The following is a 27,942-nucleotide window of genomic DNA, read 5'->3' on the forward strand; positions in this document are numbered from 1 at the left end:
GAAAGCTTGTCCTCTTTGTACACTAGTCTTACAAACCAGTTAAAATTTTGTTTTGTGCAATCCATTTAGCAAGTGCTGTACTATATGATAGGTTTGTTGTGAAAAATTTTAAACCTTGGAAAGATATCCTGGTGCCTTTGAGATGTGTGCCTTGGCACTCATACATGGATGGGTTCTAGTTACCTTGCAGACCTGTTTCATCTAGAGCAACCTCAAGCCTTGATATCTCAAAGAGCTCAGTTTGCCTATGCTGGGTAGCATTTTGTCAGAAGACTGCTGGCTGGGCAGACCAGATTTGGATGTATTAGCTAGTCAGCCTAATAACCCTGTACAGACTGTATTGATTTTCTAGGAGAGAGTTTATGAACTAAATAAACTTGGGGTTGGTGTCTTAATAAACTGCTTCTCTCAGTCTGTCACATTTAGTTACGGAGCTGTGCAGTTTAGGGGGAAAAAAGGCTAATTCTGTTACAGATTGTTCACAGCTGGGTCTCCAAATTAGCCCTTTGTTTTGTAATGCCACCTTGCTTGGGCTCGCTTTGAGCACATTTCTCAGTTTTGCCCTAATGAGTTGCAACACTGATAATGTGGCTGATGATCTTTCATTGATTTCACTATCACTTGCTTGTCTGGTAATTGATCCGTTGCTGAGCCTCTAGTTAATTATATCGGCTTTGACATGGCCTGGTCCATGGGGAATTTCAAGTCTTGCAGAATAACAGTTTTAATAAAAGAGTCTATTACTGCAGGTGCTTGCTGCTGCATGCCAGTTGATTTTTGTGTTGTGTGTGTGTGTGTGTCTGTGTGTGTGGTTGGGGCGGGGTTGGGGGGATGATACCTGGAAAAGAAGAGGACTACTGGACTGAAAGAAAGAAGGGGTGGGGGCTAGAAGAAGAGGAAGAGGGAGTGAAGGAGAGAAGAAGGAAGGAGGGGGAGTATGAGGGGGAGAGCGGGAGAGCAAGAGGCAGGCGAGAGAGAACACGCAGGCAAAGCGATACAACAGAGCCTGAGAGGAGCGAGGAGGAAGCTTGCTATTGACAGTGTCCTTAAGCCTCCCACAAATAACAGCCATTAGTGGGAAGGTCAGGAGCTGAGCAGGCAGCTTGACTGAGGCACTGAGTGCCACTTCAGAAATCAAGAGGCTAGCAAATTTTAGAGGGAGTTTAAGTGGGTAATAGCTAGCTGTAAAGGTACAGTCACTGTTGACAATTGACTCATAGGGGCTTTTCCTGCCCTCCCCCTTCAAGAATATTTTTATTGACCACAGGTGGACTTCATATATTTTAAGGCAACAATTCTTTGGGTTCTTGTTTGTTTCTTCTCAGATATTGAATTTGCTGCTTTTGAGACTTTTTTGTGCTTAATGGTGGTGAACCGGAGGGAAGTTTAACAGAAAAGCTTTCAGGAGATGTCGGTTCTAGAGGGGAAGGCACATTTGTGTCAACATAGTGTACGTTTTCTCATCTTTTCTCATTGTCCACTAATGACACAGAGCTGCCACTGAAGCTCTTTTCTGTTTCTTTTGTTGTTTCAGAGAGTAAGGTTTATTGTTATTCTTGAGTTAAGAAGGAGCAAGGAGAGTGGTACATTTGTCCTCAATATTTGTAGGTGGTTGAAGATTAATGTTCCTTACATTTTAAGTTTAGGAAGGATGGCTTTTTCCTGCTGACTACTTTTATGAGATGACATGAATTTAGCTTTCCATTTTGAAGTTACTGTTTATGTACAGTACATTTTCTTCAGTTCTGCTTTTCCATAAATAAGGTAGATAAACACTATATAATAAATAGATGTTTTGTTTTAAAACTGGTTTAATTAAAAATACAGCATGCTATCCGGGTTATATTTCATCAGGCATGAAAACGTTATAGAATTTTCCATAGAGATCTCGAATGAAAAATGGAATTTTTATATTCATTACTTTTTTCCCTAAAATGGGACAGGCTTTTTTTCTTTCATCTTTTTCTTTTTTATGATTTGAAAGGGTATTGTAGATGCTTCATCCAGGAACTTTAACAAAGGATTTTTTTCTATTTGTGAGCTTTAAGAAAAGGTACACTTTTTTCCTTGCCATTCAGTTTCTTATTACTTAACCTCTAATTTAATAATTAATGACTGGAGGAACTAGATGTTAAATACTATGTATTTATTTTGCAAATGTGTATTGTGTATCTTCTATGTTCAAAAAACTGCTAGGTTTATTTATTTACTTTTCAGAGTGGAAGGTCAAGTTTCTATGTACATTATTTTCTCTAGGAGTTTATATGTAGTTATAAATAGCCCAGCACATACTATATGACTTTTAGGAGCTAACATTTAGCCAACAACTGAGCCAACTTAACATTCTCTTAGAGCTGAATATTTTTCTTTCTTCCAGTGTAATTAGAAAAAAAAAATGTTTAAGCGGAGCAGTTTATAAATGTTAAAGACTGATGTCAGATACTGCATGTTATACCCGAAAGCATTGTTGGGAAGATTTCCCTGGGAAGGGCCTCAGCTTCTCCTCACCCCGTGTGCTGTCTGTGATCATGGTGCTGTTTGGAGTGTGCATAAGTGTGTGTCTATCTGTGTGTTTGGAGAGGGGTTAGTGCAGGGTGTCATTTGGTGCCTGACAGTGGAACAGTGCAGTTGACTCTTAGCTCTGCTATCCAATGACATGCAGTGGCTGAGAGTTTGAAGCTGATGGTTGGGTCTCCAGTGCTGCCTGCACACCTGACAGGCAGCTGTTAAACCGAGCAAAGGCAAGCTCGGGGAGTCACAATCTATGCATAAATGATAGGGGTATCTGTGCAGAAGGTGCGAAAGAAGCTCTGACCCCCTCCCTCCCCCAAATCTCCCCCTTCCCAAATGAAATGCACAGTTCAGCCAGCTTCTTAACTACACTACACTCCTGCTACTGGCTGCCAAGAGGCTCAAAAAATCCACCTTCACTTTTCAGTCAGAAGAGGCAGAAGTGGATGTGAGAGAAAGAGAGACACAGAGAGACAGAGAGCCAAAGAGGGCAAGAGACTTGACTTTAAGAGACTCCTGTATTGACAACTCCATGCAGTTCGGAACCAGAACGACTACAGCTGAACCAGGGTTCATGGGGACATGGCAAAACGCTGATACTAACCTCTTATTCAGAATGTCCCAACAGGTAAGTTTCTTTCTTTCTTTCCTTTTTTTTTTTTTTTTTTTTTAAAGAAAACTTGAATTGTTACATAGACTTCTGTTTGTTGTTTTTCTTTCTAACATTTTAAAAAATTTGGTCACTTCATAGTTAGGCTGTTTTATCCTAACTGTGGTGTTGGAATGTGCAGGGTTACTTACTTCATGGTTTCCCTGAGGGCTCCTTAAAAGAAAAAGGGGAAAGGATACTGAAGTAAAAGAAAGCAAAGGCATTCGTTGCAAAGTTTCACAGGATAGCCTGGGTCAGGGGAGGACTTTATTTCTCGGTTTTCTGTTTAAAATTAAAAAGGAAAAAAAAATAGCCACCGTCCAAAAAAATGTATCGTTCTGTCTGTACTGATGATCACTTCGTCGAAGTGTCTGCTATCGCAGAGTAGGTTCTCCAACCTAACAGCCATAAAACGTAGGGGCCCCTCTGCAGAGCCCCGCCGACTCCACGGGGCTGGAAGCAGCTCGACTCCTACCTGCGGAGAGGAGGCCGTGCAGGAACCGCTGCCAGCGCCGAGGGTCGCGGCGGCGGCGGTGGCGGCGTGCGTGGCGGGCCGTGCCGGCGGGTCCCAGCTCCTCGGCACCGGCCGCGGCTGCCTGCCCGCCCGGCCGCCCACCCACCTCCGCGCTCGTCCCTGTGCTCCCCGCCGGCGCCGGCTGGGCTCCCGCACATTCGCCGGCCCGCCCGCCCGGCCGCCCGCCTGCTCGCCCGCTGGCCAGCGCACTCACACTCGGGCGCAGCCGCGGCGTCCTCCCCAAAGCCGCTGCTCCGTCCGGGCCGCGCTGCGGGCGGCTGGGTGTGCTGGCTCTGCCGGGAGAGCCGACGTGTTAGTGTGAGGCCGGCGGCAACTGATAATTAATCACGGGAGCCGGCGGCTCGTACCACGCGCTTGGTGATACGCGCCCTGCACGCCGGGCTCCTCTTGCACAATTGCTGGCTCTGCGGCTCCGAGGGGGAGCGAGGGTGAGAGGAAGCGAAGGGAAACAACCCAGAAACTTTCATCTTGGACTGTGCTCAAGCGAGGGAGGGAAGTTCCCTGGTGCCTCCCTCCTAGACACGTCTTGCTGTTCAAAAGCCTACACCAAACCCACACAAAGCAAGAGTTAGCGTGATAGTATCATCCACACAGCACGAAAGTATTACTGGCAAATACAGTTGGATTTTAAGTAGATGGTAGTTGTTAAGAAATTGGTGCTGTTCCACTCGTTGAAAAAAAATTGCAATTGCCTTCTTTTTCTAAAACCTGTTTTGCTTCTAAGAGTTCATGAGCATTAAATACTTCATTGAGTTAATTAGATTTTTTAAAGTATTGATAATGAAAGGAAGAAAACGATTTGGTAGTCTGTAAACTACCAGAAGTTTAGAGGTACGTCTGCAGAAGCCGGTGCACAGAGCCAGGGTTTTGTAGCATTTAGCTAGCGAACAGTTTTATCACGCGTTCTAGATAGGATAAATGCATTTGAATAAGGTGTATTTTGACATATCCTGTAGAGGGACCCTGATTACTGCTGATACAGTAAGCTGGGATTTAAATGCAATCAACATAAACCCAATAAGCAACTCTTTATGAGCTATTTCCCATTCTTGCAAGTTAAAAAGTTCATTCCCTCCCAGAGATACTCCTGGTCACTGTAGAGTGCCAATTTGAGAGGTGTGTTTCTGAGGCACATCCCTGCCTGGGTGTCTCTCTCTCCGTGCTTGTAACAGAGTGTTTTCACTCACTGTAGGGCCAAGCAACTTGTGCCGCACTTTAAAAATTGTATGTCACGTTTAGGGTTTTCCTTTAGTTCGGGAAGGTCAGGTGTGTGTGAGTGTGTATGTGAAGGGAACATTGCTTTAGGTCTCCCTCTAGCTAGAAAAGAGTTAATAAAACCAGATAGAGATAATGATCAATTGATAAATGGCTATTGAACCACATAGATGGTGTTAGATTGCTTCTTTGGCACTAGCCCATTTCCAAGTAGATTTGAATCTAAGGAGACTTTAAGTCATGGAAAACATTTTAGCTAAAAAACAAATAAAAGTAAATGATATAAATGATTGATCAGAATTAGGAAAATAATTTGAAGTCACTCAGAGAGAAAAACTCATGCAACTAAGCTAATATGGTATCTTTGATCCAGTTGTTTGACTTCGTGGATATATAAAGATCTATTTTGTCTCTACCTGTGTGCATGCATGTGTCTTAGAATCAGTCTACTATATGAAAAGAGTAGATATACAAGGAGGTAATTTATGCATAACGGATGCTATATAAAACTACGTAGTATTATGCCAGTTACTAAACAGAGCGGTAAATTGGAGAAAAATCACAATTTTAAAACGTGTTGTAATTTAACTGTATATATATATTTTTTAGGTTTTGGTTTTAATGGAGGTAGTCCCTCCCCTCCCCCCCTTTTTTCTGTTGTGCTTACTAAATGTTTACCTCCTGTGCATTTTTGGAAAACATGTAAGGAGTGTATGAGTGTATTTTTTTTTCTTCTTCAGGATGATATTTTAGTTTGTATAAATATTATGTAAACTTAAATTCAGACTGTATAAATCTAAAAATATATGTGCTGTACATGTTATTAAAGTATGTTTATTTTCTTTACCTATAGTTCATCAGCAATGTTGATTCAGGGAGTGTGTGTGTGTGTGTGTGTGTGTGCGCGCGCTTGTGCACTTAGGAAAGACACTTTTCTTGAAATGATTTTCTTGAAGCCAACAGTTTCAAGGAATACTAGTTTCAATATACACATTGAAGCCAGCTTTTGTTTTACTACACGTAAAAGTTTGTCCAGTTTAATCAAATATGCAGAATTCTGTATGAAGAGGTTTTTCTGTGTTATGATAATTTTAATTTCTAAGAAAAAATTGATTTAACACTTGAAATGAATAGAATTGATTGGATCTATTTTCTTATTTCAAAGTTTTCTGTAATAATATAAACACTCTTAAGTTTTACCAGATCATTTCTTTAAATATTAGAAAAGACTGACTAGCAGGTTTCAAACAGAGTTACAGAGAATTAACCACCAGTGTTATTTAAGTACAGCAAAACTTGTAGAAATATCTCATGAATACTGAAATTTAATAATCTAGATTTGTGTCTTCTACAGGTAAATTAAGCAGTAGGGATATAAAACTCTTTGTCTTTTGTATGAGCAAAGTTGGATCTGCTTATATGTAAGTCTGTCAGTCTGTCTACCTCTAATAAAAAAATCACAAACTAAAGCCAATTTAGATTTGATAGAATTAAGTATGTATGCCTTACATTCAAGATATGATGATTTTACTACATTTTCCTGCCTTTCTACAACTTTCCCATGTTTAAGTAAGATTTTTCTAAAAGGGTAATTTTTTTTTTTTCATACAGACAAATATTTGATAACCTTAAAGGGCATGACTCTTGACTTCTGTAAAGGAAGTTCTTTTTTGAGTTACTTTGATCAGTGACAGGTCGAGAATGACCAGAAACCCTTTGCTCATCTTCTGTGTTAATCTCCTAGAGTCTAGAACATTATTTTGCCCATTTTAACCTCATTAAGCATTGTTAAAAGCAGAAAATAAGGCCTGCTTTGGGAAGCTTTTTTCTTTTTTCTTAATCAGGTTTTAAAAGGTGATTTTTCTATTTTTGCAAATATTTTGTGCATTTGAGAGAATCTCAAAATTCTTTGTTGCTACTTCAAGGGATGCAATAGTCTAATATATTTTGAAATCTTTTCACACATGAAACCGTAACAGGTAAATGGCTTCAGCCCATGTTTTACACATTATTAGAGGCATTTACCTTTTATTATTGGTGAGGTATATTTAACCTGTTTCAAATAAAATGTAGATCCCTTAATAAGGTCTCTTTTCAGACACAAGTGAAATACTAAGTTAGAATTATAAATGACTCTGTGCATCATTATGTAGTAATTTAGGATTCACCCAATGATGTAACAAAATTAACAACATAATTTCATTGTGAAACTGTGTCTTATTAAAGAACAACTGTCTGACATTCTCTTACAGTTGCTTTATTTAACTTCATGCAAATATTATTAGTAGTGACATTTTTCTATTGTGCATTAGATTCTCTCATTAGCATGATGTGTTAGTTATCACCAGAGAAATCATTTCTTAGGTAGGTGAGGGGCAAACCAAGAAAGCTAAAAATTAAATCAACGATTTACATTAATACTAGAGCGTCTGCTCACCAGAGATATGACAGAGTAAAGCAAACTTTCTTTCTAATATAAAATCTAGCACATTTCAGAGAAATGATAAATAAAATATATTGTAAGAAATATATAATAACATTGCTGGAATCCATTTAAAAGCATGTTTGATATGAATTTTTCTCCCAGTCCTCTTTTAGTTCTTTCTATTCATATAGGCAAACACAGTTTCAGTTTGTGGAATCTATATTTTAAAGTGGAAATGGTGGTTTTGTTTAATTTCCTACCTCCCCCCCAAATAATTTAAATGTTTATTCACTAACAGTTTAAAAGGCACATATAGCTTTTCTTTTAAGTCAGATACCTAATTGTATATTGTGGTTTGATTCTTCTTTATTGTTTGTACATTTTTATTCTAAACTCTATCCCACTCATGTAGACATCCTTTTTAACATGGGATGTATATTCTTATTTAATCAGAGCCCTGAGTAAAGCAGTTGATAGTTAATGGTCTTTGAAAATGACTTTCATTGCCAGGCATCATCCATCCCTAGGTTTCTGTACTTTTCCCTCCCTTTTTACTCCCCTTCTTACAGTTGGTGTGTTTTGGTAATCATGTCTTAAATTGACCAAACTTATGGTCTTAATGTGAAAATATTTATATTAGGAAGCATGTAATTTCAGCCTGTTGAATTACTAGGCTGCTACCTCCAATTTAAGTTCCCTTCTCTAATTTGAATGATAATATGTTTTATTTTGAAGTTTAACTATAGACTTATATCCAGATGTAATTCTTAACTTCCATTGTGATGGTGCAACACTAAAATAGGAATATTTGGGTAATTGTTAAAATATAGATTGTAGTAGAGACAGGTGCTTGTGTGTTGGCCTGTACTTTGTAAGTCTGTGGATAGCATGCAGGCTTCACCTAACAGGTACTGTCTGATTTGTAATGCAGTGGGATAGTAGTGAGGTCCTGTACATGGCATTTATGTACATATTAATGCAAGGGAAGCATGCACAAACATAACATTTTCTCAGATGTGTATATGGTATATGTTAAAAGCCTGTACACAGATTTCAAGTTTATTTTCGACACAATGCACTAAATGAATTTGAACATAGTAGGTGATCGTTTTGAAATTGTTTTTCTCTTATTTCTGTAAGCTTCAAACTGGTCCTCTGTGTGTTATTGTCAAAGTCTGGTGCTAAGGTGAGTCAAGTAACCACAGTTGAAAAATAAATCCCTAAAGGTGCAGATACCTTATCTATAATTGTAGGTATTTTTTATAATCATATTTATGACTGTATCTTAACGTTCAGTGATAAATCCAATTATTCATGCATGGCTTTATGGAAATCTGATTAATGTAGTGACAGCACAGATTTGGGCTACCCTAGCAGCACATCCTCCCACTCCTGTGTCAGGGTTAAGAGCCGCGGCAAATCCTCCCTAACTAATTAGATGCTGAGTAAGGCATCTCTGAGAAGTTGGGGCAAAAGTGAATGGGTCACAGCCAAAGCAGGATTGCAAGGACTCCAGTGATAGTGAAAGCATTCAAGTCTGCCAGGTCGTTGTGACACAGGGAGCTGATTCCAAAGGAACAGACCGTTACAGATAGGAAGCTGGCGTCCTCCCCTTCCATGAAAAACAAAAATTCTAGTGCTTCTCCCTTCCCACCTTATGTGCATTACGTGTACTTAAAGAAAGTTACAGTAGCATCCACCCATGTCCATCCGCAAAGGTTTTGAGAGGATTTTCCTTATAAACATGAATAGCTAATGACTGTAAAGCCGAAGAGGTATTTTCTCAACTTGGGCCTCTTTTTTAGAATAGATATATCAAAAGGAATTCAAGAAGAAACTAGGATTTGCTTTAGCTCATGTCCATAATTTGAATCCTAGTGTTTTCATCCTCTAAGAATTAACTCCTTTTTGTCCACAGAATATTGTCAGGGAACTTTGTGGTAGCAGGGAGAACAGAATGAATTGTGGGCTGACTTTTTCAGTGAGAAATTTTGTCTGGGACTCCCTGCTTGTTATTGTTCACAGAACATGGAACATAATGGTTCCAAGCTTTCTTTCACATGAGATCTGGAGCCTGGTTTGTTAATATGCATAGAATGAGTTCTTTACCACGTGAAAATCCTCTTGTACCTCTCTGTACTTTTCGTAGTATGTTTTTGCTGCTACATAACCACCCTTCTGTAGGCCTTGGTCAGAAGGTTGTTTGGGGATTGTAGGAGATGATTGATCTCACCTCTGTCTGCCAAAGCTGATGCCATTTTTATGTCCCCAAAAAACAGCTGGCTTCCACATTTTGCTTGGTGATCTTCATCTACTGAAGGATGGGGAAAAGGGGGGAGGAAGTGAGTCAAAGACCCTTTCAAGGAACTTTGACATCTACTTCTAAGCTTTCGAGAAATAAAGGAAAAGAGGCATAATTCAGGAATAACGGCCTTTATATCTGGACATATAAGCAAAACACCGTGTGGAAGAGGGGACTTTTTCATACAAGGTAAACTAATAAGCAGGCAAGAAGAATAAGTTGGAAAAAACATTCTGAGCAACTCAAGCTCTAAGAAAGTTTTAATATGCAGATGACATCCCAAAAATGATGCCTGGAACTGTGACACCCATCGAACTACATCTCACTGAGCATGATCTATATTGCTTTCTCTCTCCCTGGGTTTAAAAGAAAGTTTAGAAAATAGGAAAAAATAGAAGTGGTGTTTGTTTTTCAATTTCTGCATTCTCTGTAGGAAGCCCAGCAACTTTCATGGTACACATTCCAACCCTAAGGTGAAAAATTTATTTTATGCCTGGAGTTCATTTGGATGAGGACTGGGTGCAGTGTCATTCTGTTCAGACACTCTGTGTAGCATTTCATGCCACAGAGTCAGAGATGAGAAGAGACAAAGTGCTGTATCATTTCTTCATCACAAGAGTCTTCCTTAATGGAAATGCTTGTGGAACAACAATGTATTACTCAAACTGGCTAGCTTAGGAATCAGATTCTCAGCTTATTAATCATCATTCCAATTAAAAAAAAAAAGAATTGATCCTTTAACAGAGAAATAATATCCTTTTGTTTTTCTTTAATTAAGCCCATCAGTTTTTCATTTTTCCCTGTTAAGAAAATGAAAATAATCTTGAACAGTAGGAAGTTATTCTCTTGAGCATATCTGACATCTTATTTACTCAGTATTTTTGGACCGCAGTGTTGTTTTGCTACTGTCTTTAGGGTTTGTGTGTTGTTGAAGGGGAAGGGTTGATTTAAGTCTCATTTCTATTTGGTTGCCAGCAATTTACTTAATGATCTAAATACATGGTTAGTCTGTTCTTTTTTCCTATTTCCGTTTCCCATAGACCTAATTTCTTTCTCAGTTTATTCTCCTTCCACCTCACCTCCCTTTTTATGAATTTCTCCTTACTTTCACTGGCTCTTTTTACCCTAATATAAAGAATTGACATGCACCTGAAATGGAACAATAACTGAATATGACTTCTTTGCCAGTATATCATTCTGGCAGAGGTAGGGAGAAGAGGTGCCACCCTCTGATCTGGTCCTCAGCATGTGAGTGCTGACAGGAAGACTGTCCCGAGTTTTGCTTTGTAAGGGTTCTGTAAGTAAGGGCATGATAAAAACGTGTAACCAGGGGCCCAGGCTTATTGTTTAGAGGTGTTGAAAGGCAGCTCAATTTGATCCTTTGCCTGTGTAAGAATCTACTTCACTGAAAAGAGATTTTGCTTTTCTGTTCTTCTTTTTTTTTTTTTTAAAGTTATTCTTGAATTTATCATTTTGTACAGTTAGACTTGCATCTGTACAAGAGAGGATTTCCTTAGGAGGAGGAAGACATGTAAAGTTTTCCTTCAGTAGGTGGAAGGTGTGACTCTTTGAGACAAACTGCAGTTAGTAAGAGTTAATTGAAACATTTAAAAAAGAATATATGGGATTCCCATAGAATATATGGGAAAGACAGAGCTTCCAGTATTATACCTGCTGTGCTTTTGTGTGACCGTCATGAATTTTTCAGCTTTATTAAGGTGTTTCTCAGTGGATGTTTTTTCTCTAGACGGTTCTTCAGGACCCATTTTTGATGATCAGGGAGCCTGAACTGAGGGGTTTGAAAAGAAAATTTTAGGATAATGAATATTTTACACACCAAAAATAATTACTTTCAGGTGACTTAACATAATAATAAAACCAATATTAAAATGAGAAACTCTCTTAGCAGTGTTTTAATAATGTTTGATTTTTCTTCTTTTAAAATTTAAGCAAGAAGGATTTCATTGACTTAAATCATTAGGATGGCTCTTTGGGGCACCTCATCAGGCATAGGTTAAAGAAAGCTACCCACTACTGTGCCCTCCACCAGTGCTAGAGGGCAGTGACATGACTGGAAGGATACTTGTGAGGTATGGGAGAAAAATTATACACTGAGTATATTCATGAAAGTGTCCCTTGAGTGAGAATGCCTGCAAACATTCTCTTTGTTGGACCTCATGTCAAAACCTAACTCAAGGCAGCTAAGTAATCTGCTGCTTTATCTAATATTGCTTTTCGTTTATTCTTTCTTTTTTTAGGTATAAAATTAGAGTACCAGAAAGAACCAAAATCAAGGCCTTCTCTAGACTTTGTGAAAAGACTTACTGTGTTGCTATGGAACATATTAAAAATTCATATTGTTGCATGGCCATGTATTTATATGGGGTACATAGACATGCAGAAAGTGTATACCTGTCCATGGGTTGGTTGTGGGAATTCGGTGATTTATTTCTAGGTCTGTTGAGAATTTGTTAATGGTTGCCTCAAATGCAGTGAGTGTGTAGGTGGCTCCCTCTTATAAGAAATCTCCCATTTTAGGAAGCTCATTATAATGATTCCTTACACTTTGTAGCTTTTCTGTTCCTTGAGCATAGCTTTCTGGTGAAGCTCAGTGTCATTCATTTGGAAGTAGCTTGATTGGATTCTTACTTTGTGAACTGACATTTTCAATCAGTGACAAACTATAGTTGTCCTCACAGAAGCTAAAACTAAGCTGGGATGGAGATACCAAGATAAGAGTCTTTGACTCAAACTTCAAATGTCTCATAATTTCCCTTCCATGCCCCTTTTTTGTTATTGTTGTTGTTTTGTTCCTTGAGCAACTGAGGAAAGTGATCATGGAACTGAATAAATCTTAAAATATGTTACCAATTCTGTTATCTACTAAATAGAGCTCCTTGTGGGAAAGAATTTTTCCATTTTTCCTTTATTTTTGACATTTATCATAAATTAAGTGGGAGAGGGTAGAGTTAGAAGTCAGCATCTGGGAGAGCTTGTTTCAGTAGCCAGCCTGGAAGCCCGAACCCTGGCTTCATACAGGTGAGACATGTTATGGGAATAAAGGCCTTACGCATTTAATGAACCCCGCCTGCCTGTCAGCTTGGTTTTTCATGCACCATTGTTGTTCAAATAAGAAAAAGAGAGTGTTCACAGCCTGTGGTGAGATTAGAATAATGAAAATGAAGTGTTAATCTGTTGATAGCAAGCACATCTCATATCCTGCATCCTGGGCCACATTCATGCGTGTATAATATATTCCAGGTTTTCTCATGGTCAGAGAAGCTTGGATGTTCATTATATTAAAAACACCCTTCTGGTAAAAGTGAGAAGTTGGTTATTTTAACTTGTGCAAACAGTTATTTTTAATAATTTCTCAGTAAACCAGCTAGTCAAACCAGCCTTCTGAGTGTTCTAATAACCCACTGTTCTTTTAGATGCCAGTATTCCTGTTCTTTTTTTTTTTTTTTTTCCTAAACAAATGCAGAATGCTGACATGAGCCTCAACGTCAGCTTATTTTGAGATTTCTTTTATAGGAAGAAGGAAGGAGTTAAGTGAGCACAGTGCCTTAACCTCTATAGAACACAGGTTAAATAGTATTAAGCACTCATTATCTCATACTTTATTTTTCATATTAAAACAATGAAGTGCAAACAAAGTAACAAAATCAGGAGTCTTTTAGAACTGCCTTATGTATTTACAGCTGCCTTGAGGAGACCAGTTTAAAGCTTTCTTCATCATGGGTGGGAACTAACTGTTTTTTCATAAAATTTCCTTTCAAAAATGTTATAGCTGACCAGTCAATATGAATGTAATGAATTATACTTTACCTAGTATTCTTGTTTTAGTTTTTTGCCATCTTTTTATTTCATTTTAGATTTTAGTATTTTCCTGGGTAATCTGCATGTCCACGGTGGGGCTTGAACTCATGATCCAGAGATCAAGAGTTGTATGCTCTACCGACTGAGCCAGCGAGGCACTCCTGTTTTTTTTGTCATTTTACAATTGAGAGGTTTTAATTTTATTTTCTAAAGCTAATATGTTTAACAAAGAGAATCAGTTTAGGTTTAGATTATATGAAGATATTTAAAAAAAATAATGTGAATATTTGTACTGTCCCATAGGATCATCTCTTTAAGAAGTACCTTAAGAGATGGTTTCAAAAGAAGTGTAAAAGGGGTGGGGAGCAGTATATTAATAATTGAGTTCCAGGTGTCTGCTTCTAATTGCTAAAATTTCAAGCATAATGGATATTAAGGAAAAATGCTTCCCAAAAGGAATTCTCATATTGTTGTTCAGATATCAGGCCTAACACTATATTTATGGAGCTCGTATGTACAGTATTTTCCGTTTTCCTATTTCAACTGGGAGTTAAGGAATATAGTGTGATCATTATGATTTTGTGAACTGCTTACTGAGAGTTCAATTTTTCAGAATCAAGAGAATTTGGGGATTAAAGTCCGATTGTGATGTACATTTAGCATGTATTCACGGGTTATACTTTTTAAAGGTGAAAATGGAAGAAGAATGCTGCTCTCTTAGGAAGGAAACACCTAACTTAAAAATAATCTTTCAAGAAGGTATGTGGGGGGTGGCGCATGGGTGGTCAGTCATTAGGCATCTGCCTTTGGCTTCAGTTATGATCCCAGGGTCTGGGATCGAGCCCTGCATCAGGCTCCCTGCTCTGTGGGAAGCCTGCTTCTCCCATTCCCACTCCCCTTGCCTGTCTTCTCTCTCTCTCTCAACTAAATTAAAAAAAAAAAAAAAAGAAAGAAAGAAAGAAAAAAAGAAAGAAAGAAAAGAAAAAAAAAAAGAAAGTGGGCCAATGAGGAAATATAATTTCAAAACACTGTACTGAAGTTCATATAAATTTGGCTCTTTTTATGAAGTTGTATTATGACTGTTCATAGCCTATTTAGTACATATCTGTACTGTTTAGTACATCAGAGATAGCCTGTTAGTATAGTTAAAGTGAAAAGTTACTTTCTTTCCCCTGCTAAAATAGGGTGCTCCTGATTTGTAAAGTCCACTAATAGATAGAAATACTGTGTTGCTGTGATTGATTGGAAATTGCGAAGTATAAAATCTGGTTTTAGGTAATAATCATTTCTAAAGAAATATGCCATGACTTTGGAGTTCATGAACCTGCAATAATGTTTGTTTAGTTTAAATATGTAAATGTCATATTGTGTCATATATGTGGAGCCAGTAAAGATGAATATTTGCTCTAATATTCATGTATCCTCCATGTTGACTTTTTAGAAAATTTACCTTGAAGATATATTCCTTTTTCATATTAGGTTCAGTTTTCACTTAAAGGAGGTGCAGAAGTATTAACATGTGAAGGAACAAAATGGGTATGTAGATCTGGACAATAGTTTGACATGAACATCTTTTCTGGGCTTCAGAGAAGAATGTGGTTGATTGAAAACCAGTGTAAATATTTTGGATTTGCTTTTCAAAGTATCTTAATTATGAAAATGACTTTGCTTTGCTTTGCATTTGTGTTTTGTTGAACAACTGTGTTATGAAATTCTACCCATTGTCTTACATTAAGCCCATGAAATAAGTATTTTCAAATCTATTCCTAGATACCTTTCTCTTTTTCTTCCACAAACTCTATAAACTGTCTTTGGAGTAGTGTAACATTTTAAAGATCAAGAGTTGCCTAAAAGGGCATGTGGAGGTAAGGTTAATTAAACAGGTGGAGTGAGTCTTGTGGGGTCTGTGGTAGACAAGTAGGTTCTTCAGCTCAAGCCAATTGTTACCAGGTATGAAATTGGGAGGTCTCCTTCTCCTCTACCTCCCCCTCTTCCTCTTACTCCTGATCCTCTTTTTTTAATGAGAAGCCAGAAATCAAGATTTTTTTTAATGTGAAATCTCCTGATTTTTAAATCTTGGCAATCTTTTCAAATATTTTTTAAAGTGTGTGGTCCAAACAAAACTCATCTGCAGGCTATATTCAGCCTACTGGCTGCCAGATAGAAACCTCTGTTTTAGATAATATTTTAATGGATGAAGATAATAGTTTCATTGCATGTGATCATTCATCTTGGGAATTCCCCACTGGGATGAACCAAATTCTTCATTTTTTTTTTTTTTCACAATTAAAAAAAGGGTTTGGTAAATATGTTTCTGGTGCTGATAGCTTTGATGTATAGCTTTTCTCCTTATGACCCACATATAAAGAAAAATGTGGGACCAGAACAAAAAAATGGCCAAAGTATTTTAATAAAGGTAGGAAAAGTAAGAATTTTAGAATTAAAGAGAAAGAAAGGGAGATTTCTAAACTCTGAAAAGAATCCCATGATTTGTGTCAGTCATTGAAAGATGAAAAGCTGAATTCCACTATAAAAAGCTTTTCATCTCACCTTTAAGCAGTGATTCTTGGCCCCGAATCTTTGTGGGATTGCTGTAATTTACCAGGCAATTGATTATGATGTCATGAGAAGGAGATGGACCACAAGGGGAAAACTTCCCCATCCTAATTCAGGCAAGGCCAATATTTTTACACAAGCTTCACGAAAACATCATTTATATTGTATAAGATGAAGTTTTCAGTGTCTATTTAAATTTTTTGAAGGGGCTCTTTAAAAGATATAATCTGTTCATAATTGAAATTCTCTAGGCAAATCAGATATCCACATTTTCAAGAGAACAGATAATTAATTGGTTTGAAATTCAAATTGAAGGTCATCCTGTTATTGATTTTCGTGGGAACAGGAAACAAGAACATCTTGTTAAAATGATCTGCCAGTGGGGCCTAGGTGTGCCTAGGTTCTGTCTAGGGCCTTGTTGAGCAGCATCACTGGACAGTATCAGAACGCCAATCAGAAGGCAGTCATTCCTGGTATAAACACAATAAGCTGCTGGTTTGCTTCCCAAACTGTGGAGAAGAGCTGAGCTGGAGAAAAGACCAGAGATTAACAGTTTGTTTTATAGTAAGTCAGGTATTTCAAATCAAGTGACTGGTGCAGCTTGTTACGAAGCATCTGTAAGTGTGTGGGAATGATGTTGGTATGCCATGTTCAAGTTCACCGTCAACACAGCTGTGACCTACCACTTTCACAAACCTTTCAACTGGGAATTAGATAAAAATATCTTTAATGCAAGGGGAGAGGAGCACTGAAGTGAAGAGGGTGGTGAAGAATAAAAGAAGAATATACTCCTTTAGATGCTATTAATTTTTATAAAATAACATTTGTGCTTTATATTAAATAATTTTATTGTTCCATATACAGGTCTATTTTAAAGCAATTATTTCTCTCTCTCTGCTGTGTTTATACTTTGTGAGAACGGTATAATGTGAAGGTAACATGAACTAAGTGGGTGGCGAACATTATGCCTTTCCAAACTGAAATAAGTATTTTAAATTTAAGCTGTGCTAAACAAGTTGGAAACTTAATGCAGCTTCTTTTTGTGGTTCAAAGTCAAATTCTTAAAAAAAAAGTGGGGGGGGGGCAACCAAGCCTTCCATTCTAAATACCCTGAAGCTGTTAATTCAGTTATTTCCAGGTTGACATAGTTTTGTGTAGGCATGACAGTGGCATCAACCATCGACATTAAGCCTTAGCATTCCACAGAACCATTTCAAGTTTATTATGAGCTTCAAAGCCTGCTCATCCCTAAGAGAATATCAAGTTTAAGCATGTCACTTTGCCATAGTCACAGTTAAATTTCTGAAATAAAAAAGTACCTTTCTTGAATCAAAAAGGCTGATTTTCTACAGGTGATCCTTGAAGAAATTTCTCAGTTCAGTGCAGAGTCATTTTTCTGACCTACTGTTGCTGTCCTCTTGAATTCTGCCGATCCATCCCAGTAGCAGTGGTTGGAAACTATCCCAAATAAAGCAGGACTCATCACACTTTGTTTAAAGCTCTGCAATGATGTCAACATTCTTTTTCAGCTTTATTTCATGAGTTTGTCATTGATCCCGTTTTACCAATTCACAGTTGGATTTTCATTGCAGTATTTAAAAATGTACCTAGGAGGAAAAAGATGCTGGTGTTTTTTCCTAATAGTTTCTTACAACATGGAATGCTAATGCTCCGGGAAAGAGTTTGGGGCTGTTCAGCCTGATCATGGTACACTGCTTCTCTTCTTAGAGAAAGGTACTCCCCATTTCCTGAATGTGAAATGCCTACCCTTTTGGAGGCTCCTGGTCTTTGGTTCCTAACTCAGTTAATAAACCATCCCTGTCTATACCTTGTATCTCAGAGATAGAACTTGACGGACTAGTCAGCATTGCAAAGGTCACCCTAATGCTGTTGCCAGAATACACTGCCCTTTGTTGCTCAGTGATGATAATGCTACTCTGGCAGTTAACTGGATGTATTAGATTGAGCTACTTCCCCAGAATACCAAATTCTCTATTTATTTCATTTAAACACCTGATAGAATGCCCATTCACAAGCTGTCTCAGTGTGTTTTCAAAAGGGATCTTAACAATACTCAAAATACCAGTGCTTTGACCACAGGATGGACAACACACAGAGTGTGTACATGTTGTATGTTTTACTTCTATGAAAATACTTCTGAATTACACTCATTTTTTAGAGTTTTCTTATTGCTTGAAGTGAATAATTTTCCAGCAAATCTGAAAGTCCAAGCTATCCCAAAAGGATTCCTTATCTTAGTCTTCTGTTGGTAGGTCAGTACTTAAAATCATGTTATGAATTGCGTTTAAGAAAAATGTGAAGTTTCATTTCCTTTCATGTTGTTTTCCATAAATAAATAAATAAATAAAATGTGGAAATTACTTTAAACATAGTGCAAAAGTGGGTTTCCCTGTATTTTTATGTATGCAAATTTACCTCACAATTTACTTAAATATTATATCCAGAATGATAGAGGAATGATTAAAAAATGATCAAGCTAGTTGTTTGAGGCAGGGGGAACTACTCTTGAAGTAATTGGTATTTGGCATGCTTACATTGATTTTTTGTGACACCAGTGCCGTTTTGTAATAATGTCTAGTACACAGGTAGCATCTTTGCTTTATGTCTCATTTAAATAAAAATGAATAAAGATTCAAGATGCTAAGGTGCTAGAGACTTCACTAATTCTCTTCACTGAGGCCTGCACTTTGGACTAACTACTTCCCCACTTTGCCACTCATCCCTCCCCAGGTTCTGTTTGGTCGTAATCAGATTGGCTGAGCAATTGAGGCGTTTAGAATTACTTCCTCTTTGGTTTCAAATGAGTAAGTGAAGATTCAGAGAAATCCCCTAAATTTACCTTTTAGTATCTTTGAATAGAACAGATTCTGTCCTGCCTTCCCTTTCATGCTTTCATTCAGTTGTTTCTTACTGAGCTTGATGAGCACATTTAAAGCAGAATATATTCCCTCTCTCTCTCCAAAATAATAGAATGAAATCAGTGTTCAATTAATTTTGTTGCAGTAATTCAACACTCAAAGGTAACTAAATGATTTAAAATAGGATGGTTGGCATTAAGCTCAGACACTGCACAGTATTTGAAAACAAAATATGGTGACAGTTGTGTTGTAGGTTCTTTATGACTTAAAACGTTTGTTGAAAGGACTTTTCTTTTAGAGGTATGTTTATCTTAGAATAATAACCATTTCATGCTTTTTTTTTTTCCCCTAGTTGACCCATTCTCCAGACCTTTAAAAAACTTTTTTAAGTGGATGTAAATTCCATTTTAATTAGGTCAGTGCAATCTAATACTGCAACTAGCCAGCAATGGAAGAAACATGCTGGAAGTTAATACAACCCAAATCAACCATAGCCAGATAATTCCCCTGATCTTAGTAACAGCCCCCTTCCCCACCTCTACAATTAAATGACCCTGTTGTTCAGGAGTTTCAACAAGACATTTAAGGTTCATTTAAAAAAATGATCATCCTTTACAGAATTCTTTGCTCTTGGATTTCTTTCTTTCTTTCCCTTGCCACACAGCTGTCACTGGTGTAGGAGAAAGATTGGGGGGAGGGGAGGAGAAGGAAGCCCTGTTCAAATCGTGTCACGTAGCACTAATTCATCTGCTCTCATTAGAGGGAGAGAGGGACAGCGGTGATGGCCAAGAGCTGCACTCCACACATGACACGCGAACAGTTTGGGGAATAGAAAATTGCTTTCTCAGGAAGCCCAGCCAATTAAGGACTTGACCATATTGAATGTCAAGTGTTAATTTAGGTTTTTCTTCATTTTCCCAGTAGTAATGCGGGTCCTGTGATGAGCAAATACATGTCAAGTAAAAGTTGATTGCATGAAGGACCCGGGTATTATATGTCACTGACAAGTCACAAATGTACTGAAGTCTTTTAACCCCTTAGGTGAGTGAGGTGGGGGAGGGGAAAGGGGAGACGGGGATTAATGGTACCAATAGTGATTAAGAATGGATAGTTTACTCAGGGATAGCTTGGATGGGACAGACAGCAATGGTAATTCATGCAAAAACCAGGGATAGGACAAATCCTACTCTCAGGGCATAGAGGCCCTTGAAATGCATACAGTATGATTCTTTCCCATTGAAAAGATACCGCCTAGGATATATATTCTGTCTCCTAAGATTTTATGAAGAGGGAAAGTAGTGTATTCTATGGTCTTGACCTAGGAAATTCCTTTTTAATTATCTCCTCTGAAAGAAATAAAACACTCATTAAATAATGATACTATTTTGGACATTTTAACTTGTTGGCTTAGTGCAGCCATGAAAATTCTGGTTATTTTTACAATTTCAGTTTCTAATCAAGTATGCATTTAAAAAAATGACTGTGTAATGCTATGCCATAGAAAAGATGCAGAACATAAGATTGAAAGAATGTTTGTTTTCTGTCATAAGTATCTCTGTTCGTGATGTTTAGCCAATAGAAGCTGGTAGAAGGTCCATCATTGTCTTTCATTTCCTTTTGTGCCCAGTTATAGGAGGAAAGAGATTCAAGCTTCAGTGAGTGAGGTAACTTCGCCTTTTTTTAAACAAAATGTTGAACGTTGCCCATCATGTATAGCATCTCATTTCCATTCATCAGCATTTATTTACATATGAATGTCTCCAAAAGGAGAATGTCTGTTTCTGTTGCAGTTGTACTAGTTGCAAATAAAAATACCCAACAGTTTAAAATACTGCTTTTTATAGTTTGAACAGTCTTAACGTGAAACTCAGAACAGTTACAGTCCAGTCATTTGTGTTCTTCGTATGTAGACCCACTTTCCCCCTTCATATCTTTGAAGAAGTGATTGTAATTAAAACACTTTTTTGAAACTTACTCTCTTCTGTTTATTTCCCCACTTTCAAGACACTTGCTTTTGTGTGTTGACAAACCTTGCACCTTAAAAACTTAAGTCTGGTAATGCTTTAATTTTGGCAACAAAAATATCAACAGAATCTTTTACCCTCCCTCAGGTCAGAAACACTCTAATGATGCTATCATTATATTAAGAGTGAGCTAAATTTACATTAAGGAACAATTAGGCAACAATTCTAAGAATTTGATGTTTTAAAAAAACAGATTTTTCTTAAGGAAGGAACATTAGGGTAGGATGTACTATCAATTAACATCTCCCCTCCCTGTCACAAAGCTAACCAAATAGAATAAGCTTAGCCCTCCCTTCCCTTCCTATTTTGATAAGCTCTGTGTATGGAACTCGGGTGGCATGGTGAGAGTACTGTTTAATTACAATCCAATTGTCAGCAGCTTCTCTTCCGCTGGGTGTGCTGAGAGACTTAAGTAAGTTTCCGTAAAGTAAATTCTGATGATGGCAGCTCGGGTTGCTGATTCAAGTTATTCCTTCTCTTCTGTGTCACTTTTGACGGATGGTACCTAATGCAATCAACCACAGGCCAAGAAAGCCTTTTGGGGGGGGGGGGCGTTGCATTAGTAACTGAACCAGGAGTTCTTCTCCTCCCTCGATCTCTTTCCGATGCCCCCCCCTCCGCCCCCGCCAGTACTTCAGCCCAGATAGGAAAGTGAAAAGAAAGGCAGTACTACCCAGGACAGGCTTTCCCTAAACCTCCTTTTCCCAGTGGTGAAGCTGAAGCTGCCTCCCTTTGCGTGCGTTTTTGATAAATTTAAGAAGTCAAATCGCTGACACAGATAGATAATCCAAGTGTATAGGGTGAAGAGTTATAAATTAACACATTATTCCCTCTTAATGTGAAATACTTGAGAATGCATTTTCTCAGTCCCCTGACATCTACCCAGTGAGGGCTCGCATTGTACTTTTCAAGTGGCATTGATTTGTTAAAGCGCTGAATTAGCATCTCAGGCCAGCTGCTTGATCCACTGTGCTGTTGTGGGGCTCCAATTCTGCTGCTCTCCCCCAGCCATCCCCTTTCTTCCTTCAGGCGCCCTCTTCTTTTCTCTCCTGTTCCCTGCTTCTTTCCAAGTCACTCCTCCCAGCACATTCCTACACTCTTTCTCTCTCAACCTCCTTTTTGCTTGTTGCTTTTCTCTCTGCTTTCATCCCACACCATCTCCTTTTTCTTCCTTCTCTCCTCAATCCACACGTCTTTTATTTTTCATCCCTTTGCCTCTGAGGTTTGCCTTAACTCAGGGTTGGCGCCTGTTAACTGCCTGAGTGTGGGGTAGGGGGTGGTTGATTCAGCCAATCCTTGGCTCCAAGATGAGAAGAATGAGTTAATGTATGTGTGCTCATGCTGCTTGTAATAGAAGTCAGTGAGAAAAAGCTCACCTGTTTTGCTTTCTAGAAATTAAAAGGTAGCTTACAAAACTTTTAAACTTGTATTTCTAAATGCCGTTTCACAGAGTTAAGGCCTTTTTTTTTTTGGTTAGGGGAAAATGGTTATCACAGATTTGATCATCTCAAACGCGCCTGCCAAAATAAGTTACTGTTTCTGTAAAACTTGGATTTCTGCAACTTCTTGCATTTCAGTGAACTTACTGATATGAGTTTCTTTTCTAGCAAGTTCTATATTGTTGATATAGTTTCGTATAAAATATTTTTCATGGTGGTATTTGTACTATGCTATGGTTTCCTCATTGTGATTCATCACTGTATCATAGCAGTGAATACATTATAAAATTGGTTGACAATTTGTTGAGAAATAGAATAAGATGGATTATCGCTTTTTTGAATGATATATCTCAAAATTCCAGAAGTCTTCAGAGGAAATTCATCACAATTGAGAGGATTTAACATGCCTCTTGCATGTTCACAGACCTTCACTCTTTTTTCTTTCTCTGGATCTTCATCCTAGATACTTTGGGATCACTCTTGATTAATTAGATAGAAGCAAAAAAAGAAAAAAAAAGTATGTCTGGATTTAGATAAAAATTGTCTTTTGTAATTTTAATCTCATGTCTTGACTTGGTGCTGTCCAATTTTACTGGGTTTCCCAAAAAATATAATAATTTAGAATTTGAATATACATTGATAAGTCAGATAACTTGAAAAAATCGTCTTTATTGCTGTGTTTTAATATAATTAAAATGAGTTTGATTTCAGCATTTACATTTTGAAATGGAAATATTTAGCAAAGTTTCTGATAATCTTTGCTTCTTTGTTGGGTTGATCTCCCACCCTCTGTCCCCCAAGTAAAACAATCCCCCCCTTTTTTTTAAAGATTTATTTTATTTATTTATTTGACAGAGATCACAAGTCGGAGAGCAGCAGGCAGAGAGAGAGGAAGAAGCAGGATCCCCACAGAGCAGAGAGCCCGATGCCGGGCTCGATCCCAGGACCCTGGGATCATAACCTGAGCTGAAGGCAGTGGCTTAATCCACTGAGCCACCCAGGCGCCCCTACCCCCCTTTTTAAAAGTTAATTGCTGTCCTCCTATCTAGAATTAGCACGGCTTGGCTAAGGTGAAGGGATTAGAATGACTTTTCAAGGCCTGATAATGTCTGTTTAAGGGAAAGAAAAAGAAATAAATCTTTTAACTAGGGCTTAAGACTAATTCCAACTACTAAGGAGACAAAAATGACGCTAAAGAAGACAGTTTGGTTTTATTTTGTATGTGCATGTTAACTTGCTTAGAGATCATCATTTTGTATTTTAGATTGTTCTCTTAGATGAAGTAAGATGTTCTTCATTTGCTACTGAGAAGGGCACATGGCCTCACTCTAGGAGATTAAAGCCAGAACACCTTTGCCTTTTATAGGGATAATTCACTGCTCACCTGGCTGTAGTTCAGGGTCAAGGGCAAGAAGGAGAGACTTGCTGCTTTTCAGACCTACTTGTGGCTACAGCAGAAAAGAGTAATAAAGACAAAATAATAGGGCAATGTTGAAAGTGAAAGTACCCCATGTGAAAATAGTTAATGATCAAAAAAAGGGAAAAATGAATAATCACAAAAGTAAAAAAAAAATCTGGAAGGTACTTTAGTAGTGGAAGAGAAGTTGAGGATGAAGGAAAAAGGGATTTGGGGGAGCAGGATTATGGTATCTTGCAACTTCTAAAATAAAAATATTGTTGTGGTGTGATTGGTTATAAAGGACCAAACTGGCTTCACAGCAGAGTTAGAAATTAATTAAAATATTTTTAAACTTTTTTAAAAAATATTTTATTTATTTATTTGACACAGAGAGAGATCACAAGTAGGCAGAGAAGCCAAAAGAGAAAGAGGGGGAGGCAGCCTCCCCGCTGTGCAGAGAGCCCCATGGGGGCTCCATCCCAGGACCCTCTGATCAAGACCTGAACTGAAGGCAGAGGCTTAACCCACTGAGCCACCCAGACGCCCTCATTTTTAAACTTTTAATGTTATTTAAATTTTTCATTTGTGGTACATACAATTTTTTTTTGCTTCTTGGTCTGTCAGTTATGGTCCCTGGAAGGCAGAAGTCTCTGCACAAGTAATAAACCAATACATCTATAAATCTAAGGGTTTTTAAAATCTAATTTGTTATTTGTTTTGTGATAGTACCTTAGCCACATGAAATGGTTAAGATGTTTTTAGAATTTAACACCTTTGAGTTTTTCTCTAAGATTCTCAGGAGAAATCAGAATTATTTCTGTTTTTGTATTTTGTAAATCTAAATTAAATGTCACTTAAATGCGAAAGACCTGGCAGCTTTGATAAGTAGTCCCCAAAGCAAACCATTTTGTCGGTAATCATAACCTAATTATGAATGCAAATGCAAAGTTTGTTTTTTAAAAAGTCCTGACCAAACAAAGGAAAGAGAAAAGCAGACCACTCTGGGACACAGGGAGAAAGCATCCCCACACTTAAACCTAAGAGTTTCAGTGGTAGCAGTAATAATAAGAACTTTTGGCATCCTCCCAAGTCCTGTGGAGAAGGAGCAGCAAATGGCCTGCGCAGTCAGTGGTGGCTCTGCATAAGTTCCAGAGTGACACATGCATCACAAGCCGGTCACAATGCGAAGGGTCAAGGGTCATGTTCAAGAGCAGGGTGTTGCTGGCCTAAGCTGAGGAAGCAGAGGTGGCCCCTCTGTGCTCAGTGTGTGGGTCTGTGTACTCCTTTCCCGTCAAAGCTGGCCCGGCACGGCCAAAAAAGCGGTTCCTTGGCAGGGTTTAATGGCAGGATGATGTAGTCTGTTGTGACTAGTGCATTCCTTTCAGGTTAAACTAGGGAAATGGCATTGTGTTAAAATTCCAAGTCGCATGAATGTTTTATTGCCACAGTGCCTTTAGCCCTCTAGGGGAGTGTGTGTGGCGGCGGGTGGGGGTGGGGGGGTGACTTAGAGACTCAGGAACTATCAGAAGAACACTTCCCTTGGAAAATTTTACCCACCAGCGTGAAGCTGATTTGCTGTGATGGTCACTTAGAAGGGTTTCGCTTTTTCCTAAACTGTGGCTGTTAAAGTCTTGCCGTCTGGACAATTAACAGCTGAAGAAAATATGACAAGACACACGCAAAGAGGTTGGGAGATAGAGAGGAGGAATTCGCCTGCAAGGAGCTAAGCTGACTTCTTGTGTAAACTATCTGAGTGAGAGCCCCCTCCCCCGGCCTTGGTCCCTGTCCCCCTCCCCCCACTAACCCTCCTACCCCCCCCCCCCCCCCCCCCCCCGCCTCCCCCAGGCTGTGTTTTGCTGTCTGCCTGAAGGCCAAGAGTGATCTGTTAACCTTGCACCACTGACTGGGAGGCCACTGCAGCTCATGGTACTGTATGTTACCATTACTACTCCCTCATTCCTTTCACTGGATGGTTTGGTTTCCTTTAAAAAAATTTTTTTTTATTAACCATTTCTCTGTAATAACGGTTTATATCAGTCAGAGGGATACAGTTTTGGAATGCAGAAGGTCTAGTTTAAAACAAAACAAACTTAAGTGTGGTGCTTGGTTTTTTTTTCCCCCTTGGCGTTTAGAAGGGGTACACTGAACCATTCTAATTCAATTGCAGGCAGAGGTTTCCAGTGTGATTTAAAATCGGGACGGTTTAAAAGATGCTAGTCATCTGGGCTGTGGATCTTATAAAGGGACTTTGTTGTGAAACCACTCGAACATCTTCAGGGTTTTAGGACATTTTCGGGTTTTGCAGTTGATTCAGATATATCCATTTTGTAGATTTTCTCCCATCCCAGACCCTCTCCAGGGGAAACTCCAGCCTTCTCATTCGCTGTTCCAGTGGTTTTAGGCTTACAGTTAACTGAGGGTGTGTATGATTTGACTTCAGTTGTAATTGTGCATGTTACATATAACATTCAGGATTGCTTCATGATTTATCGGACTCCAGTTAATTTATAACAGATTAAAGCACGTGTGTGTGGAATAGCCTTCTGATTTTGCATTGTGACTTCATAAAATATTCATGTGCCCAATTTTTTCCCAATGAGTAGGAGAAATACAGATTTTCTTGGGCTTACCTAAGTAAAGGTACCACAGTAGTTTGAATCCTAATTTTGAATTGTCTTTCTGTTTCTTTTCACTTTCGAACCTTAATACTTACTCTGTTTCCATGGCTTTTGATGTATCATTTTCTCCTCAATAATGCGTATATATACATATATGGAGTTTTGTATGTGCTTCTGTGTATGTGCACATACACTTTGATAACTGCCAAATAGGTAACCAGAAAAAAACAAAACAAAACAAAAAAACCAAACTTATAGAGTTGTTGAACTAAGGTGGTTTTCTCTTGGTAAGTTAATTTTTTAAATTGTTATATAATAGAAATTTAATCTAAGAATATAGTATGCAGAGTAAACTATGGGTGGATCTATGTGTACAGTTAGAGTGTTTGGAGTACATGGTTTATATATTTCTGTAAAGTGATGATTTTGTCAAGATAGACTTCCTGTGTTTAATCAGATTAGTGCTATCTGTATAATAGGTTATTCTTTATAAACAGATTCATTCACATTGTTCATAGGAGGTCTTAAACCCACAAGCAGTCAACTCTATAACAAAAGTCATGATTTGTATGGATGGGGCACTTCAAAGTTTACAAAATTGATTAGGTATTTTACCTTATGTCCTTATTTTACCTTATGTCCTAAAAAATACTTGCATTAAGAAGAAGTATTATTTTTTTTACTTTGTTGGATTTAGTAAACTGATATTGGGAATTTTCTTGTGATTTTTGTTTTTAGTTCCAGATTCTAAAGTACAGTTTTCAGAAGACTATTAAACTTACTTTGTGCTAGAATTTTTTCCCCCTTATAGCCAGTTTCAAAATTAATTCTTTATCTTAAATAGTACAAAAACTCCTTAACAGTGCCAAATTGAGAAAGAAAAAATTTGTCATGTACACTTAGAGTATCCAAAAATACAGTTGTTATCCCATTCATGAGAGTAGTTTTTGATTATAAAAAGGATGTTGTGGTTTTTTCAAACTTATCCAATTTGATTAACTAAAAATTTCCCTCATAATCCAAGGGGGAAAGAGTAGAATTAGTACAATATTATGTCTCCCTAATAAAAAAAATTAAAGTTGGTTTAGGATTTTTTTCCCCCTAAGAATCAAATTTTGTTAATAACAATATTTGTTGTCTCAGCATTTTTCTGTTCCCATTGGACCCAGTGTTAGTGTTTGGTATTGTAGAACTCGCCAGGGCGGAGCGGGGGGAATTAAAAGATGGGACCTGAGTTCAGATTCAAATATTGCAATTTATTAGTCTTGGAACCTTGGATAAGTCACTTTAACTCTAGCCTTTATTTTCTTCAATTCCAAAATGGGAAAAAAAAACAGTTAGCTTGAGACTCTGTCAGGAAGATGAAATGAGAACACATGTGAAGCTTTGGTACCAAGTAGGTATTGAATGAACTATTAGATCCCTTTCTTTCAGCTTGCCCTGGGAGGCTTGAATTTTGGGGAACAATGAGGTAAATTTAAATAAAATGTTTTAATTTCTTCGTTTAAAGGAATGGAGAGATGAGGAATTGAAGGACAGTTTTTCTTTTTTCCTTCTTTCTTTCCTTTTTT

General features: G+C 38.0%; 1 protein-coding gene across 11 annotated transcripts in view; it reads left to right on the forward strand.

Annotated features, from left to right (window-relative positions):
- BNC2 (basonuclin 2) overlaps positions 1 to 27,942 on the forward strand; it is a 434,084-nt gene that overhangs the window by 137,016 nt on the left and 269,126 nt on the right. For 5 of the 11 annotated variants that reach the window (XM_032308900.1, XM_032308901.1, XM_032308902.1 and 2 more), the window contains exon 2: positions 2,939 to 3,139. The exons of 3 other annotated variants lie outside the window; for them this stretch is intronic. In XM_032308900.1, the coding sequence (XP_032164791.1) occupies positions 2,939 to 3,139 (201 nt within the window). Of the gene's footprint in view, positions 1 to 2,938; positions 3,140 to 24,342; positions 25,680 to 27,942 lie in introns of those variants that run through there. 3 more of the 11 variants (XM_032308906.1, XM_032308910.1, XM_032308915.1) reach the window with 2 other exon arrangements.

The sequence above is a fragment of the Mustela erminea genome, chromosome 12, assembly GCF_009829155.1.
Source record: "Mustela erminea isolate mMusErm1 chromosome 12, mMusErm1.Pri, whole genome shotgun sequence".
In the NCBI taxonomy this organism is placed as follows: domain Eukaryota; kingdom Metazoa; phylum Chordata; class Mammalia; order Carnivora; family Mustelidae; genus Mustela; species Mustela erminea.